The sequence below is a fragment of the Falco peregrinus genome, chromosome 5 (genome assembly GCF_023634155.1).
Source record: "Falco peregrinus isolate bFalPer1 chromosome 5, bFalPer1.pri, whole genome shotgun sequence".
Taxonomy (NCBI): domain Eukaryota; kingdom Metazoa; phylum Chordata; class Aves; order Falconiformes; family Falconidae; genus Falco; species Falco peregrinus.
Genome location: NC_073725.1, coordinates 88147414 through 88163114, shown reverse-complemented (window position 1 = coordinate 88163114; position 15701 = coordinate 88147414). Strand labels below are relative to the sequence as shown.

The 15701-nt window shown below is 44.1% G+C and overlaps 1 protein-coding gene across 3 annotated transcripts in view; it reads right to left on the bottom strand.

Annotated features, from left to right (window-relative positions):
- Positions 1-15701, bottom strand: part of LMF1 (lipase maturation factor 1) — a 206330-nt gene that overhangs the window by 179010 nt on the left and 11619 nt on the right. Inside the window, exon 3 of one of the 3 annotated variants that reach the window (XM_055806794.1) lies at positions 2064-2074. The exons of 1 other annotated variant lie outside the window; for it this stretch is intronic. In XM_055806794.1, coding sequence (XP_055662769.1) covers positions 2064-2074 — 11 coding nt within the window. Of the gene's footprint in view, positions 1-2006; positions 2075-15701 lie in introns of all 3 variants that reach the window. One more of the 3 variants, XM_055806793.1, reaches the window with a different exon arrangement.

Here is a 15701-nt window from a genome sequence, read left to right as displayed (position 1 = left end):
AAAACTGCCACCACACTACGTCTAAAGCCAAATTTATACCCGAATAACAATAAATAAAGCTGAGAAGTTATTACTGCTTGGCTAATTTCAGAACAGCACTAACCCCGAGGCTGACACCCGCTCCAGGATTTGCATGGCGAAGCACCTCTTCACCTTTCAAAGATAAATAGTCCAACGCGACCGGTGCTTTGCACTGTGAAAGCTCTTGCATGGCTGTTTCACAGTTCATTCCCTGAAGTGAGGAGTGTTTTTAATAACTGTTACCTGACAGGAATAAGAGCAAAGAGCAAAACCTGTGGCAATACCAGTTGATCCCATTTGGCCTAACAGCTTGTTGTTATTTCCAGACTCTGGAGTTCTTTAAAATTCATACGGACAGCCTGCAGTTTTAATAGAGGCTACCAAAATCCATCCTAAGATGTATCAAAAAAAGCACACTTCCTGGAGGGGAATAGGAAACAGTCAGCATTTACAAAGATCTCTCCAGGAATATTTTTTTTTTAATTTTTTTTTTTAAGATCTTGCTTTGAAGTAGATGCTACCAAAGAATAAGGCTTCCAGAGCTCAGCAATATTTAATATACTTCTACGGCAATGGATGACAATGTTGTTGTTTCAGCTATATTATAACAAAAATATTGTGGTTTTCCTGTATTCTAACAAAAGTTAATTCAAGATTTACATCTCATTCATCTTATTCAGAAGTAGCCCTTAAGCCAAAAACAAGGAAGAGAGAGACCCTACTGCGTACAAAGGACTTCAGTAATCCTCATAGGGTGGCTATCCAGTTGGGACATGAAGAAAGACCAAAGAAAGATAAAACACCCCTTACGAAAAGCAGGTTTTCTACAACCCCCAGTAAGAGTGGAAAACGCATACAGACGATGAGTAACTCAAGTTAAAACTAAGATGGGTGTCCTCACTAACCTAACAAAGGTCTGGATTCCCATTGTGAAGTCCAGCTGGTTAAAATATCCACATCCAATGTGGAAGTATTATCTAAACCACACCAGAGTGGAAACAATTCTCCATGCTCCTCTGCTTCTCCACTGGGTGAAGAAGCACCATCTCAAGATCCTACACACACTAGAACAGTTTGTTCACCTACAACTAATTAAAACAATCCATTGGCAAACAAGGAGACATGCAATGCCCTGAAGGAGAAGGGTGAGACCTGCTCAGTCATCCCTTTTGCAAGCCTCCATAATGCACAGACACAAACGGACTTTAACTATTCTTGTCCCTTCTATTAGAGTAGCCAAATTTCTGACTGCCTAGTGACAACTTGGGAATACGAATCCCCTTGCCATCCACACGACAACACAGCATCCTTCTCCACCCACCCATCCAACAGCATGAGCACCTGGCTGAAGGGATGAGAAGACATGACCAAATAGTCTGCTTTAAGACATCATGACATGGTAGCACTTCCCAGAAAATCAGAAGTACACTACCAGTTTTCCTAATATTCCCACAGAGAGGAACATTTTCTACCAGGATTTCCAACTTGCCATTTAGACTCTGCCTGTGGGTTGCAGTACTTAATGCTGAAAAAAACCTCCAACCTGTGCAAAGGATGAATCAACCTTCCAGACCCCCAAGGGAGTAATAGCTGCACCTCAAACCAGCAGAAAAGCAGATGATACGAGTAAGAGGCTCTTGACATTCATACAGATCACCAGTGGAAAAGGAACTGGAATTTGGGAGGAACCAGTTCACTCCCAGGGGATGTCCTTCAGCCAGCCCTTGCTTCACTTGGTTGCCTCAGCCTTATTTAACGACTTATCCTTAATGTCACCCTCCAAATGATGCTGTTGGTACTTACACCACCCTTCCATCAAGTCTCCTTCAATCCTGATTTACAGAAATTAAACGAGTTTTCCTTTCCTTAAAGGGATACGAGCGGAAGGAAATTCAGTGAAGGCAGAGAACGGAGACAAACAAATCTTAAACATTTGACAGAGAAAGATAGAGAAAACAAGCTAGAGTAATGTAAAAGCTACATACCCACAAATGCATCAATAAATTACTACTGCAGATTTTTTCTCTTTTTTATTCACTTACCAAAGGAATACCTGCAAAACAAAATGAAGAAAAAGCAAAAAAATTAAAATCTCAGTTGATCAATTGCAGGAACTTATGTCTCATATTAGTTTTATTTCAAACTTTACACATTTTGAGTTTCAAAACATACCTGTCAAGGAGTACAGGGACATGCCTGAACCATGTAACATGCAACTCAAAGGTACTAAATGGTAAATTGCTGCTACCTGGAAATGCAAGAGCAGCAAACTCCCTCATTTCTGGGCAAATGAAGCTGTTATTTAGCACTTCAAGCAATTGGCCACCCTTCATTCAATAAAGATGCTAAAGCAGCACACCCAGAAGAGACAGCACAGTCCCAATCACAGCAGATACTGGGCTTCACAAAGAGCTGCTCCCCACCATCCCTCTGGCTTGAGAAACTCCTCTGAGCAAGCGATCTAAATGATAGCACAGCTTAAGCAGGTTCCGCTGCAAAATTACTCATTTATGGTTTCCAAAGCACGCTAAATACTTCCCAGGCAGAAGGCAACAACTGAACGTATTAAAAACATAAAGCTTAACGCGTACTTCTGCGCTGACAAAACCCACACTGTCAAAAAGCGAAGTTACTTCTCGGTGACAAACTATTCATTGGGGTTTTTTTCCCCCCTTTTGAGCACAGAGAAGTCTGCCCCCATGCCGTCTGCCAGCTCAGGGCTGTGCACTAACGCTCATCCACCCTCAGCATCTCAGGAAAAGTGATACTCACTATATCATTTTCATGTGAATTTTTGCCACAATCTGGTGCATCATTTAACTTGCTTCTTTAACTGGTCTTACTGAAATTACCTTTAGCCTTAGCTACAATACAGTGATTTTCTCTAAGAGTATCAGTTCCAATTAGAAGTAAAACCCAAAGGTTAACAAGTTTTAAGACTCTGTTCTTCAACAGACAGCTTGTGTTTACTCCCATTATGGCTTCATTCACAAATTAGGGCTTTATTATTTGTATCTGCAGCATATTGTATTACACTAACAAAACAAACAAAAAAATCAGAACTCCAAAACAAAAAAATGCCCTAGGCTTTTAAAAGTTTTCAGAAAGATTTGCTCCTACTGAAAATGTGCTGAATAGGTGTGCAAATTTCATATTCATACACATGCAGTTCGAATAGTTCTAAAATCCATCAACCTAAAAAATATTTTACCACATATTTAACAACAATTTCATCCAGGGCTACTGACGTATAGAGACCAATAACTTTAAAATGCACAATAAGTTTTAACTTTCTTAATAAAAGTGGCTCTTTATAAAGATATCTGTCATTACGGGCAACCTAACTTTGCTATTCTCCACCACAGTTGTGGTGCAGTTAAACACAAACTTGTAGGAATTATTCTTATTTCTTGGCAGAAGTTAAGAACCCCCCGAGGTTCATTTAAAACACACACACACAGACACACACAAAATGAGGAATTAATAAAATATTGTATTCTTCTGAACCACATTAAGTCTTCTGACGTGTGTCTGTTGCTGATTACATCAATCTAGGCCCCATAACTTGTCATGTGATGACAGGCAAACACTTGTGAATTTATTTCTCTGAAGAAGCCTGCGATACAAATGCCAAGGAAACCAAACCAAATGGCCCACTCCAAATACATAAAAGCAGCAGGGCTTCTTGCAGGGATTTTTTTTTTTTTTTTTAATAGGTACAAACAGGCAGGTACCCAATTCCCGCAGACTTCAGGTTGACGTTTGGAACCCAATTACCATTTTCCTTTTCAAGGTCCTCTTCCTTGCTTATACAGAGTAAACAGAAGTGTTTGTAAATTTATTTTTTTTCCTACTGCCTGCCTTGGCACATGAAACACTACCGACAGATAACGACAAGTAAAAACATGGATTTGATTCTGCAGGTTTAGGGTTTTTTGGCAAATTTCAACAGAATAACTTTTGATCTGCACATTGTCAAAACCAGAAATTTTGAAGATTCAAAGTATATTCCATTCAGATTTTCTAAATCAAATTAAAATGTGATGTCACTTCTGTTTTCTGGTTGAAGAAACAAAGTAATTAGCCGTGACTTGTCATCAGAGGCAAACTTCACATCACAGTCTTTACAAAGACTGTAAGTATCAGCTGGTAATCATAAACATCATCAGATACTTGCATTAAATTGTTTTCACCACATTGTCATGCTGACTAATTCTAGCTCAAGTATATTCCTCGAAAGCAAAATTCGATAGCAAAACACAGTTTAAACTACATTAAATGACATCACTCCTGAAGAAAACACTTCCCGCTGTCAGTGCCTGTGGTGGAGGCGGCATGAAGCTGAGCTGGGGCTGAAGACACAGCTCTGCAAGAGCTCCCCACATCTCCGAACCGTGCGCGGGCACCACTCTGCAAACCAACAGGGAGCTTCCAAACCAATGCAGCAAAAAACACCGCCTCTTCTGTATAACAGCTTTTTTTTTCCTGTGTGCAAATGCAAAATGATTGCTTTTCCTCCTCCTTGAGCAAATAGAAACAGATTGGCCAGACTTGCCCAACAAATTCATATTCCTTCTCTGCTCACCTACCCCATAGCTACACAGATTATTTAATGCAACAGTTGTCTGGGACAGGGACTCCTCTTGTAAATCTGTAAAAACCAACAAAATTCTAAATAGTCTATTAAGAAATAGTACCAGAACATAGACAGGAACTGTTATCTTTACATCTATCGATGCTTACTAGGAAAATACATCTGTATTTATGATCTAAAAGGAGAAAAAAACCCAGTCCTACCCACCACTCACACCCCAGCAGTGCCAAACACCACAAGGCCCTTCTAACAAAACTGATTTCCACAAGCAGGGTAATTCCCTGCTTCACCCCTAATCTGCAGATGGTGTTAACAGCTCCTCTCACTGTTCTCCATGGAGAACATCCTCTATGGAAAGTGAACCCAGATGTCACCTTCCATCTCCATTATGAATCTCTCTCAATCTCCCAGCTGTGTAACTTAGGATGGGGGAAAAGGTATTTGGGTAGTACAGATACGTTTTCTATTCCCCATCAGGATGTGGCTCCAAAATCTGCTGTAACAAGGTTTCCACAGCAGCACCTCTCTGCAATGGAAACCAGGTAGAAGCTCTACGGTGAGGTATCCCTTCCCTGTGAAGGATGGAAATGTGACATTAACTGGTCTTCCCTCTGGTACCCAGCCGGGAAGCAGGGGACCACCTCCCCAGGAGAAGGTAGCAGCCTCAGACCAGAGTGCGCAATCAAATGGACACACAACTGGCAGAGCGAAGAGCTTCCTTCCAAAATTTCAGTAACAGGGAAAGCTGGATAAGCTGCCTGATGTAAATCCAGGCATGGTATGAGGGGAGAACAAAAGGGCTAAATCATGGAAGTACAGCAAACGTGGAAAATCCACCTGCCCCAAGACAGGTCTGACTGTGAGAATCACCGCTGACAGATACCTGTCTAAGCAGTAACAGACTCCACCTTCCTCTCCAGGTATTCAGCCCAGTGTTCCTCCGTGCGTACATTTAGAAGGCTTTTCCTTATGTCTAACCTGTGTTTTCCTTTCCACCACGTAAACCAACAGCTCCTTGTCCTAGCCACGTGGAGACAGCAAATACAGAGAACAGCTAGTTTCCACCCTCTCTTCTGCTTTCACGCACCTGAAGATCTTCGTCTCCTTTCCCTGCTTTCCTTTCTCTCAATTAATCAAATTCAGCTCCTTCAGCTTTTCACTACCACTTTCTTCCCCACCACCGATGCTTGTGCATCTTCTCTGCCTGGCATGGGGCTGTAGCCACTTCCAGTGCAACATGACAAAGACACAAGATGCTGGCTGACACCTCCCCAGCTCCAAGAGGTGGAAAACCTCATTCACTGCTGCCTTGCACACGACGGTCCTAAAAGTTACTGGTTTACGTGCCTGAAAGCTTGATATGTTGTGGCTCACCAAACAACTAAATTAAAGCTGTGAACATTTAGGACAAACAAACATCTTTCCAACGTGTATATATATGTACAGTACCTGGCACCTGGGGATCTATTTCCTCCACACACTGCTTCAAAACAAAGCAGCCAGTTGGCAAACATCACTTGCAAGAGACCAAGAGTCCATCAAAATGAGATGACAGAATTAGTCTAGTGCACCATTAATTTCAGAACATCATTAACGTAAAAGCGTGGGGGTAAGAAACATTTTTGACAGCTGGTTTCAGTTGCTGCCAAGCCTTTAGTATTGCACAGCGGTTGTGGGGGGAGGAAATAAGCTAGAATGGTAGTAAATGAAACCACTCGTCTGGTTTCTGGATTCACTTTATTGTGGTCACAGATCTCTAAAAACTGGGATTCTGTGCTCTGTAATTACAACATCCACAATTTAAATGGAAGGAGCAGGGATAACAAAACAAAAAAAGTGTGCTTGAGGATAAGGCTTACTCCACAGTTTGCACATGGTGCTGGGAAAGGTGCCTGAGCAGAGCTGGAGCCAAGCAGTGGACAAGGAATGGGACGGCCGCCCTCCTGGAGCAACGCCGGGCGCTCACACCCATGTCCCGTCCTGCACAGCCGCAACGCGGTCGGGCACCGCACCATGGCTCTGCCCGCAGCCGAGCAAGCGGCAGCTCCCAGGCAGCAAGCCATCGAAGCACCACTTTATTTTCCTCTTGCAAGGCAGGGAACCAAGCTTGGTTAAAAGACCAAATTTGAATCACCCAGCTAAGCCCCAGCACTCACCAACTGTTCTGTCCATGCTCATTTCCAAAGCTAAAAATCATTACAAACCCTGGCTTATGCAACTGCAGAATTCGCAAAACTCAAGTGAAGTCTGCTTTGGTGAAATCCTTCCAGTGCCAAAACCAGATGGTGAAATGGCAGCCTCAGTAACCCTGCTCTGAGCTGCTCCTTAAGCTGGCTGCTGAGAACGGCAGCAGCAGCAGGGATGCGACGGCAGCAGCACCGCAGCTCCCCTGCCCCGCTTTGCCCCACCGCAGCCCAGCAGGAGCCGCGCCAGGCTGCCCGACCTGCTGCAACCGCCGCATTTCCCTCGGAGAAACAAACTTGAAAAGCATGCACACTGCAAGTGGAAACAGACACTGATGAAAATAAAGGGGTCAGCATCAGCTTGGAGACATTCAAGCTCTAGAACAAGAGGTCAGTCCCACTACAGCATTTCGGCAGGCGGGCACGCACAGCAAGGCAGCCCAAAACGAGTACTGCGATCCTGCTTTTTCAGGACCAGCAGCAGAAAGGTTTTCTATTTCTGCTGCCAGCATGCTGGCAGGTAAAATTCCAGGAAAATGGCACTGCAGTAATTCCATTCCTTGATTTATTTTTTTTAAATACATTAATTGCATGAATTAATCTCTCTCCAAAGGCTGGCTCCCCACTGCCAACCACTTTGCAGACTCAGTGCGATTCTCCATGAAATGAAGAGGTCTGCAGCAAGGCTGCAGGTTTCAGTGAGAGCACAATCACTTCCTCTCCCCTAAGTGCATAAAGACATGAGTTACCCTAATGCAAGTTTCCACGTACTTTCTACCCCAGACCCTTTGCCCAAGAGAGCCCGCTTATTTTTGCAGCCACTTGCCCCCCCTTCTCCAGCTGCTGTTCACCCAGACAGACCTGGAACATTTCTCCAGTAACACGGCTCAGCCCTGCAAACAACTCTGGTTGTGCAGTAAGCCCAGCCCGGAGATGAGCCGGCACATCACTGCTAGCAAACACTGTTCTCAAGAATAAATTTTGGGATTAAGACCCTTAGGGAAGTTAGTAAACACAGATCCCACCACGGCTTGGACCCTTCCCTAAGCCCTGATTGCTTTTCAGCTCTACCAATCACTGTATTAACGTTCTTTCCAACCACAGCTGCTTGAGAAGTTAGATGAGTACAATAACATGAACATGTGCTGGACCAGACTGGGTGCATGAAGCTATTTGGCAAGTTACAGTTTAAAAACAAACAAAACAAAAAAATCATGAAAAAGCCATTATTCTTTCTTTTCCTAAATCTTTCAGCTGTGGAATCAATACCCAAGTCTACATGCTGGCTACAGCTGGCAATTAGATGTGCCAGATAATAAGCAATTAAAAAAATATTTGTCTTTGTCTCTGGCAAAGCCCTGTGGTACATCAGTCACTGCGTAGCCACGGCACCAACCACATCACCTTCTGATAATTACTTTGCTCTTATTTGCTTATTGGCTGTGATCTGCAGAAATGATTGGAAGGTAGAGACTGTGCTCAGGAAAAGGTGTGGTGTTCCTCATCTGTATACACAGCTCCCTGTGCAACAGCTTCACCCATATCCCATTCCAGTTGCCACTGACGTTTTAACATGGTGTTCCTGTGAAACCAAATTAGGGGAAGCAGGAAGGAGGTGAAAGAATATCGCTACGTGCCTTCTGCTGTGCTATCAAAGCATTATGCTCTACGACGTTAGGTCATTTTGTCAGGCTTTCTGCAAAGTAGCAGACACACCCCAATGCCTTTCTGTGCTTTCCTGATACTATGTACAGGTACCAGTCCCGATATTTAGACAGAATCGATTACCGGGATTAATGTGATAAAAGGTTATGAACCAGGAGTCAGAGGGCAATTCCACAGTGCATATTTAACAGTCGGAACATGTGCTGGGGCAGGAGGAGTGCTGGCCAGCAATGCGATGGTCATGGGAGCAGCAGCCAGCATCCCAACACCCACTGCGGTATGGACGTAACGCTACAGCCCCTGCACACACCTTAAGGGGACCCTCGGCACAATGCTGGTTTCTACTGTAGACAAAGACATCACCTCTCCTACATATGGTGAATTAATTTTTATAGGCCTCTGGATATCTTACAGCAGATTAAAAACAAAAAAAATCCTCCAAAGATGCTACTGTTAAGTAAGGCAAAGCCAGTAATTACAGTAAGTCAAAACAATACATGCAAGCAGCCAATGTAGAACATTTAAACTCCTCTTTAACTTCCCTCTTTTAAAACTTATTTACGTTTCTACAAGCATTCACATTATTCAGATGACACTAATCTCAGCGGCATTACTTGCTACAGAATCAATAGCCCCAGCAGTAACGCTGCCATCTCTGTGCTGCAGCTGCTCGAGAAACCCCCGCACACCATTTTACCAAAGCCCCTTCTCCTGTTTTTCGTATCGCGTTTCAATGGCAAGTAGACTTGCCGTGGGTCAGCTCTTCTCCAGGAATGTATTCACAGAAGCAGGCAACAACCAGAGCCGGGGCATCCTGAGACACCACCGAAGCATCCCTTGGCAGCCCTTACAGCTTTTGGGAGCTCTTCTTCTACCACCAGCTCACACAGATCTTCTGAAACGTACAACATAGCTGGACCTGGCTTCTTCAGTCAGGTTCATCTCTGCCTGCCTTTTCAGACCTCTCCACGCTTACAGTCTTATGCACGTTTTTTGGAGCAGATGGGGCAGGAGCACACTCAAGGCTCCCTGTGCATCCTACAAGAAACTGTGTTCTTTGCTTCTATTTGCCCCTTTAAAAAAATCAGCCTAAATTAATGGCATACCACCCACTGACACCTGTATTTAACTCAACTGCCTCAACCAAGACAAATAACCTCACACTGCAGAGCACATTTACAGGTCTCGGGGGCTAGGGAAGGCCAGCCAGCTATGGCATCACCCTCCTCCTTCCCAGCCATGCCAGGCGAGTAGGTGGCATGGGGCTAGCCCCTCTCAAGGACTGCTGCTAAACCAAAAGCCAGCCTAGGGCAGGGAAGGGAAACCTTACACATGCTGCAGGGGGAAATGCTAAATTATTCATTTCTGACATCAGCGATGATTAAATTTTAATCTCTCAAACAAAAATATGGTTCTCATTAGCCTCATTAGTTCCCAGTTGTACTGCAAGGCAAGTGTCACATGGTATTAATCTTTGTTTTCATTAATATGTCATATCAACTGCTCACGGCTGCTCACAGCATTCTTTGAAACCGATATGCTCTCTCTCTTCTATGCAAGTAGGAAGTGCCAAAAAGCAGCTTCCTCGACAGGAAGGATGACCCCCTGAGATCCTTCAACTTTTGGTTTACGTTTCTAGAGATAATCTTTTCTTTCTGGGGAAAGAGGGAGGGCAGTTCAGAGTAAAAGGGATGCAAGGCTGCAATCCACAATAACAAAGAAATTCCTGAGGTTTATTGCCAAGGCCAGGGCCAGATAAAGGAATAAGATATTCTAAGTTTTCTTGTTGTTGTTGTCATTGGGATATTTTGGAGAGCTAGAAAAATAAAGCCAGGTTGCAAAAAGGGTTCTCAGTAAGTGGGTTATTTGCAAAGCCCCTAGCAAACTTCAAGTGACTCCAATTTAGCATATGCATCAAGTTAATGCAATTCATCTAGAAGTCTAGATATTATTTTTTAAAATACACAAAATTGTACACTGGATTCAGGCACAGCATTAATTTTTGCTTGTGCTTCAAACTTTAATATCTGTAAAGCTGATATCAATTAAGTCTTACAATCCCTCAGCACAAGGTTGTATCACTTCCAGACAGGCAGATAAAGCAAGATACAGACTGACGGAAAGACCTTGCCAAGGTCACACAGTTAAGCCCAACACATCCATTCCTGCCCACACCATGAGGTCTCTCAGAACTTCCCAAGCAAACCAAGCATACTGATGAAACCCCAGGCACACAAGTTCCTATTGCCTACATGCACAGCTCCTGGTCTTTCAGAGCTTGCTTGGAGGCAGTCAAAAAGGTCTTACTGAATTAGCCATGCTACTTAATAAAACATGCGTTAGCTCAAATGCACCCGTGTGGATACATTAATTCACCCTTGATCTGTCTCTGGTCTGCTGGAAGCTCAAAGGGTGATTCTTCCATCTGTATGTTGTGCGTCAGACTAGGGCTCTCCTCGTCATAAAATGACTCTCTCTGGAAGTGCTGTGCCCTCGTCATAAGAGGGTCACAAACCAGTACACTTGAAAATGGGAATGATGTTTTGACAAATCTAGCCACAATTCACACACTGGCTGTTTTACAAGCTGGAATAAGAAACTGAGAAGAGATCTGTCTCTAACCTTTACCAAATAGGATGACACTAGACAAAACCCCCAGTGCTTTAGACTGAAAAATCAAAGCTGTAGAATATAAAAGGAAAGAAAGTAGGGAAGAAGTCCATTTAATGGCTACTAATGCCCTCCTGGAGAGTGAAAACACAGCCCTTTGCATCTGATCAGCCCTTCAGCATTTAACGGACTTCAGCCTGAACCAGTCACCAGTTCATTCACTAGCACACAGAAGACTGTGATTAAAGTCCTGCATAGGTCAAATAGTTTTTAATAAGACATATAAGGCACAAAACCTCCATGACATACAAGTCTTTCTTCCTTCTCTGTTGTAAATGATCTTCTGAGGACAATAATGTAATTGCAATCAAATTAAATGCCTCAGAGACATGCTTTCAGGCCCTGCAGCATACCTGTCCCTCCAATAAGACCTTAATACTAAAGTTAAAAGCTATTAATAATGTTCAATCAGCTAAATATGAAAAACCACCAAGCATTTGGGGCCAGAAAGACAGAAGTACATCCTCCCCTCTGTGTTCTAGAAAAGCACTGCAGCATCTCCAACTTTTTGGAAACCACCTGGGCACACAGGCTTCGAAGGGCACACAAGCACAGCCCAGACGGCACTCGCCCCCAGTCCCCGGGGCTGTACGGTGGTAAAGTACTGTTCAGTTTCATATGCCTTGCAGGAAAAAAAGGTGTGCTGCTTAGTCTTATTTTACCCTAAATACCTGTTAGCAGTAGCCCCACCAACGTTTTCCACAAGGGAAGAACACACTGAAAAGAACGTTGTAGCCACTTCATGCTATAACATTTTATTTATTGGCTTGTTTAACCTACTCCCTTGAGCTCCTGTAACTCTACCAGAATCTTAGCCATGACAGAAAAAAAGGCAATAGGATTTAAAAAAACCACAATTCCAGCTTTTGTATCAAGCGCCTTACAAACTGTACTCTCTAACAGTGGGCAATATGCTTTGTAAAATGAAACAACATAATAACCAAGGGAAAGGAAGAGTTTTCAGTTGACATTTGAAAATGCCAGGGGGGGTGGTTCAGTGAGGAAACAACAGAAGAAGAAACAGGAGATCAGTGGCAGAGTAGTTTAAAAGTTTGTTTATATAAGAAAATGTAATAGCTCTCCGGAGACACCTTACTGTGGGATAAAAGTGATTTTATTCCAGAATTACAAATTCACTTTAGAAGTGCATTAGTTATTCTGGTACAAAAATGATTTAACTTCTGCCGGAATGCCTCTCCCGGAGAGCTTGTCCTAACAAAGGGCCCCTACTGCCGATGGTCCATTGCTGCAGACGTACAGCCCAGCAGAAACCATAGGGAATAAAACCACAAATGGAGGTTTCATGAGGTCACCTGCAACAAGTATTTTTACTTTTAAACAAAGGGGCAGCTTTCCCCATTCTTATTTAAATGCATGACAATCCATTATATTAATATTCAGAAGGGAGGAAGTGGGGAGGAAGGCAAGGCCATTTGTGTGGGACCTGTGGAGCTGCGCTGTTCTTCCAATGACCGAGCCTAGACAAGCAGGATTTGCAGTCTGCAAAATGGATGCTGAAGTATGAGGAACTCCCACAAAATCTTTTTAAGCATCTTTAGCTTCATTAAATAGCTTTCATTATACTCAAGTTGGGACTACCTTTTACTATTTCACTGAAATCAGCCATAGCCTGCAAAAATTACAAGAAAAATCAAGGTTAAAAGTTAATGTCATGATTAAGTGTTCACCCAGCCGACGGGCGAGACGTTAAACATTCTTTTGCACTGGCAGATTTTTAGATTCTTGACAGTCTCCTACTTCAAGAGAAAAAGTTCAAAATGGCAGAGGAGGGATGGAAATCCAGTATTTTCAGACAGACACACTGAGCTTTTGATGCAAGTGTGGCACAATAATATGCGTGCCCCATGACCAAGAGAACGTGTCCAGGTTTGGTCTGAGCAGACCCTGAGTACCACAACTCTTTTGGGAACAGAGTGCTCAGAATTACAAAAGCTCCCTGGTACATTCCGCTTTCAAATTCAACAAAGGCAACCTTGGCACCGCATTTCACAGGTACCAAAATCAAGATGTTTTTCTCTGAAAGCTAGCCTAGTTCTGAGAACCACCAAAGTGCATCTTATTTCAGACAGCTCACCTGCTCTTTGGCAGAGCCAAGAGGAACTGGCGAAGTCAAGAATTCGGGGCCAGGACAACATCCTGGCCCCAGTTCTCAGGATTTTAGGTTACCGAAGTAATCCCTTATCCCGCAAAATCCATTACAAACAGCTCACATCAGCCTGTTCCAGGAGCAGCTTTCTTAAGGGTTGTAACACCCTCAAAGACCTTCAGCTGGTCCCTTGCCGAGCTGTCACAGCAGGCTCAGCTGTCCCCAGGCACAGTGTGGAGTGTCCCCTAGCTCACAGGTGGAGGCTGGCAGTACCAGGGCAGGCAGGCGACATGTCCTGCCCTTCAAAGGAGACAGTTTGCTCTTCTAAAGCTTCCTCTGACTCTGAGCCCTAGCCAGCTGGACAGCAGTTGAAAGACTCGCTCCTTCAGCAGCACCCACTATCTGGAGTCTCCAGCCCAAAACAAATAGAAACATTTAAAATTAAAATAGAAAAAGAAAAGGCGATAAAAGGAATAAATTGTTCCTCAGTGGCCTAAAGAAGAGAGCTCTATTCCTCCTTATCACTCCGTATCTTCCTCGAACTGGCTTCCCAGGCAACTACTGCAAAGGATTTTGCTGGATCGGGTCAGGCCGTGGGTCCGTGCCCGGCCCAGCCGTGCCAGCTCGCAGGAGTCTGTGCCTGCCGGCTGAAGAGGAGCTTTGAGAAAGGCTGTACAGTAACGACAAAACAATGCAGCCACAGGAGGAATTTCTTCCTCATTTCAGATGCCTTTTTGCTGAGCTATCTTGGTAACTCTGATGAGTGATGCCTGACAACACTGTCCTTTCCCCCTTTATAAGATCATCTGTGGTCTTCAACAGATGCTTTGGAGAAGAATCAGAACTCATCCAAACCTCTCAATCTGCCCAAATCTGAGAGTAAGACAAAGTTAACGGACCATCTAACCCCACCTACAAACCAGCATGTAAAGGGAGCTTTAAAGCCAGCCTTAGTTTTAAGGACAATGCTGCCACCCATCCACCCACCATCAACAGCAGAATTCATGAGACTTCTGGTACTCTCAGCTCATCCCTCGTACCACCACCATTCCCTGAAGGATGGTGAGAAATGAGTTAATCCCCTCCCTTGCTTTTTCCCTGTTTACTTGCAGTGTCACACTGTACGCACATTGAATGTCACACTGTATGCACAATAATAATACGGTATGACCACCCAGTGACCCATTTCAGAGGATCTAATGAAAAATGCAGCCACAGCTGAATGAACTGTACTGCTGGGTTGCTTTGATTCTCTTCCCCCACCCCTTTACAAGAAGGACCTAATTTCCTGTTTAATATATTTGATGCCACAATGGAGGAGAAATGAAGTTGAGGCAACGCCTCCTATCCCCCCCTCTTTTCTCTTACCCCTTCTGCAGAAGAACCTGACCCATTCCTTTGGTGTGTTATTGCTGTGTACCAGGAGTCACCTGTCTGTGCCAGAGTAAATTTTAAACTACTAGCAGAGTAGGAAAAAACACAGCCTTATCTCAAATATCAAGAGTCAATTCCTTTCAACCACAGCATCCACAAAAGGCAAACTCTGGGCTCTGCTTGCATTCCTGCTGGCCAGCTCATTGCCTTCAGAGCTGCAAAGAGACCCAACACTTGGCCGTGAGCTTCTAACCCTGCTCAGGAAGAGGCGTTTGGACATGGTCTGCTGGACACTGGTGGTGGCTCGGTGCAGCCGTGGAAGAAGGCTCCCCTCCCTCTACCTGACCCTTTGCTTCTCCCTTGAAGACTTGAAAGATGACAGAACAGCCACTCAGAGCTCAACGGGCACAACCGGATTTCTTCTGGCAAAACCTCAAGAGTTCTGCAGACCGTCACCCCTCCAGCACCAGCAGAGAAGACATCACACCTCTGCCTTCAGTCTGTCCGTACCAGGAAAAGCAACTGAGAGCAGAGGACCAGCACAGAACATGACACAGAGAACACATTTCCAGCTAGCCCTCTTTAAAATCAAAACTGTAACAACATTGTAGCACCACTATAGCACCAGCACACTGAGCACTCCAGAGTGCCCCGTGGGCACTAACGAGGACAGTCTGCCATGCTAATGTCTTGGTACACTACTCCAGGAGCAAGCCAGATCAAACCTTCAGCCCCAAGAGTCACTGCAGGTCCAGCTTCCAGCTACAAAACCTCCGGAGCTTGAGGGGGAGGTTGTTAGGGTTCCATCCCACCCACCCCCTGCCCCAAAGAGAAACACAAACAGAAGGAAGTCCAGGAACACATCCAGATTTTGCTGCTACAATGACACAAGCTCCTGTATCTCTGGAAGTGAGAGCAGGACTATGCTTGAATTCTTGCCCTGTAACATAAAACATCTAGAAAAATAGATGAGCGATTTTGGAATAACTTGGGAACTGGCAATGGAAAACTATCCACCAAGTTATTTTTAAAATTTTGTGGCTTTGTTTCATAGCCTTAAGTTCATGCTGAGTTAAGAACTCAGAGA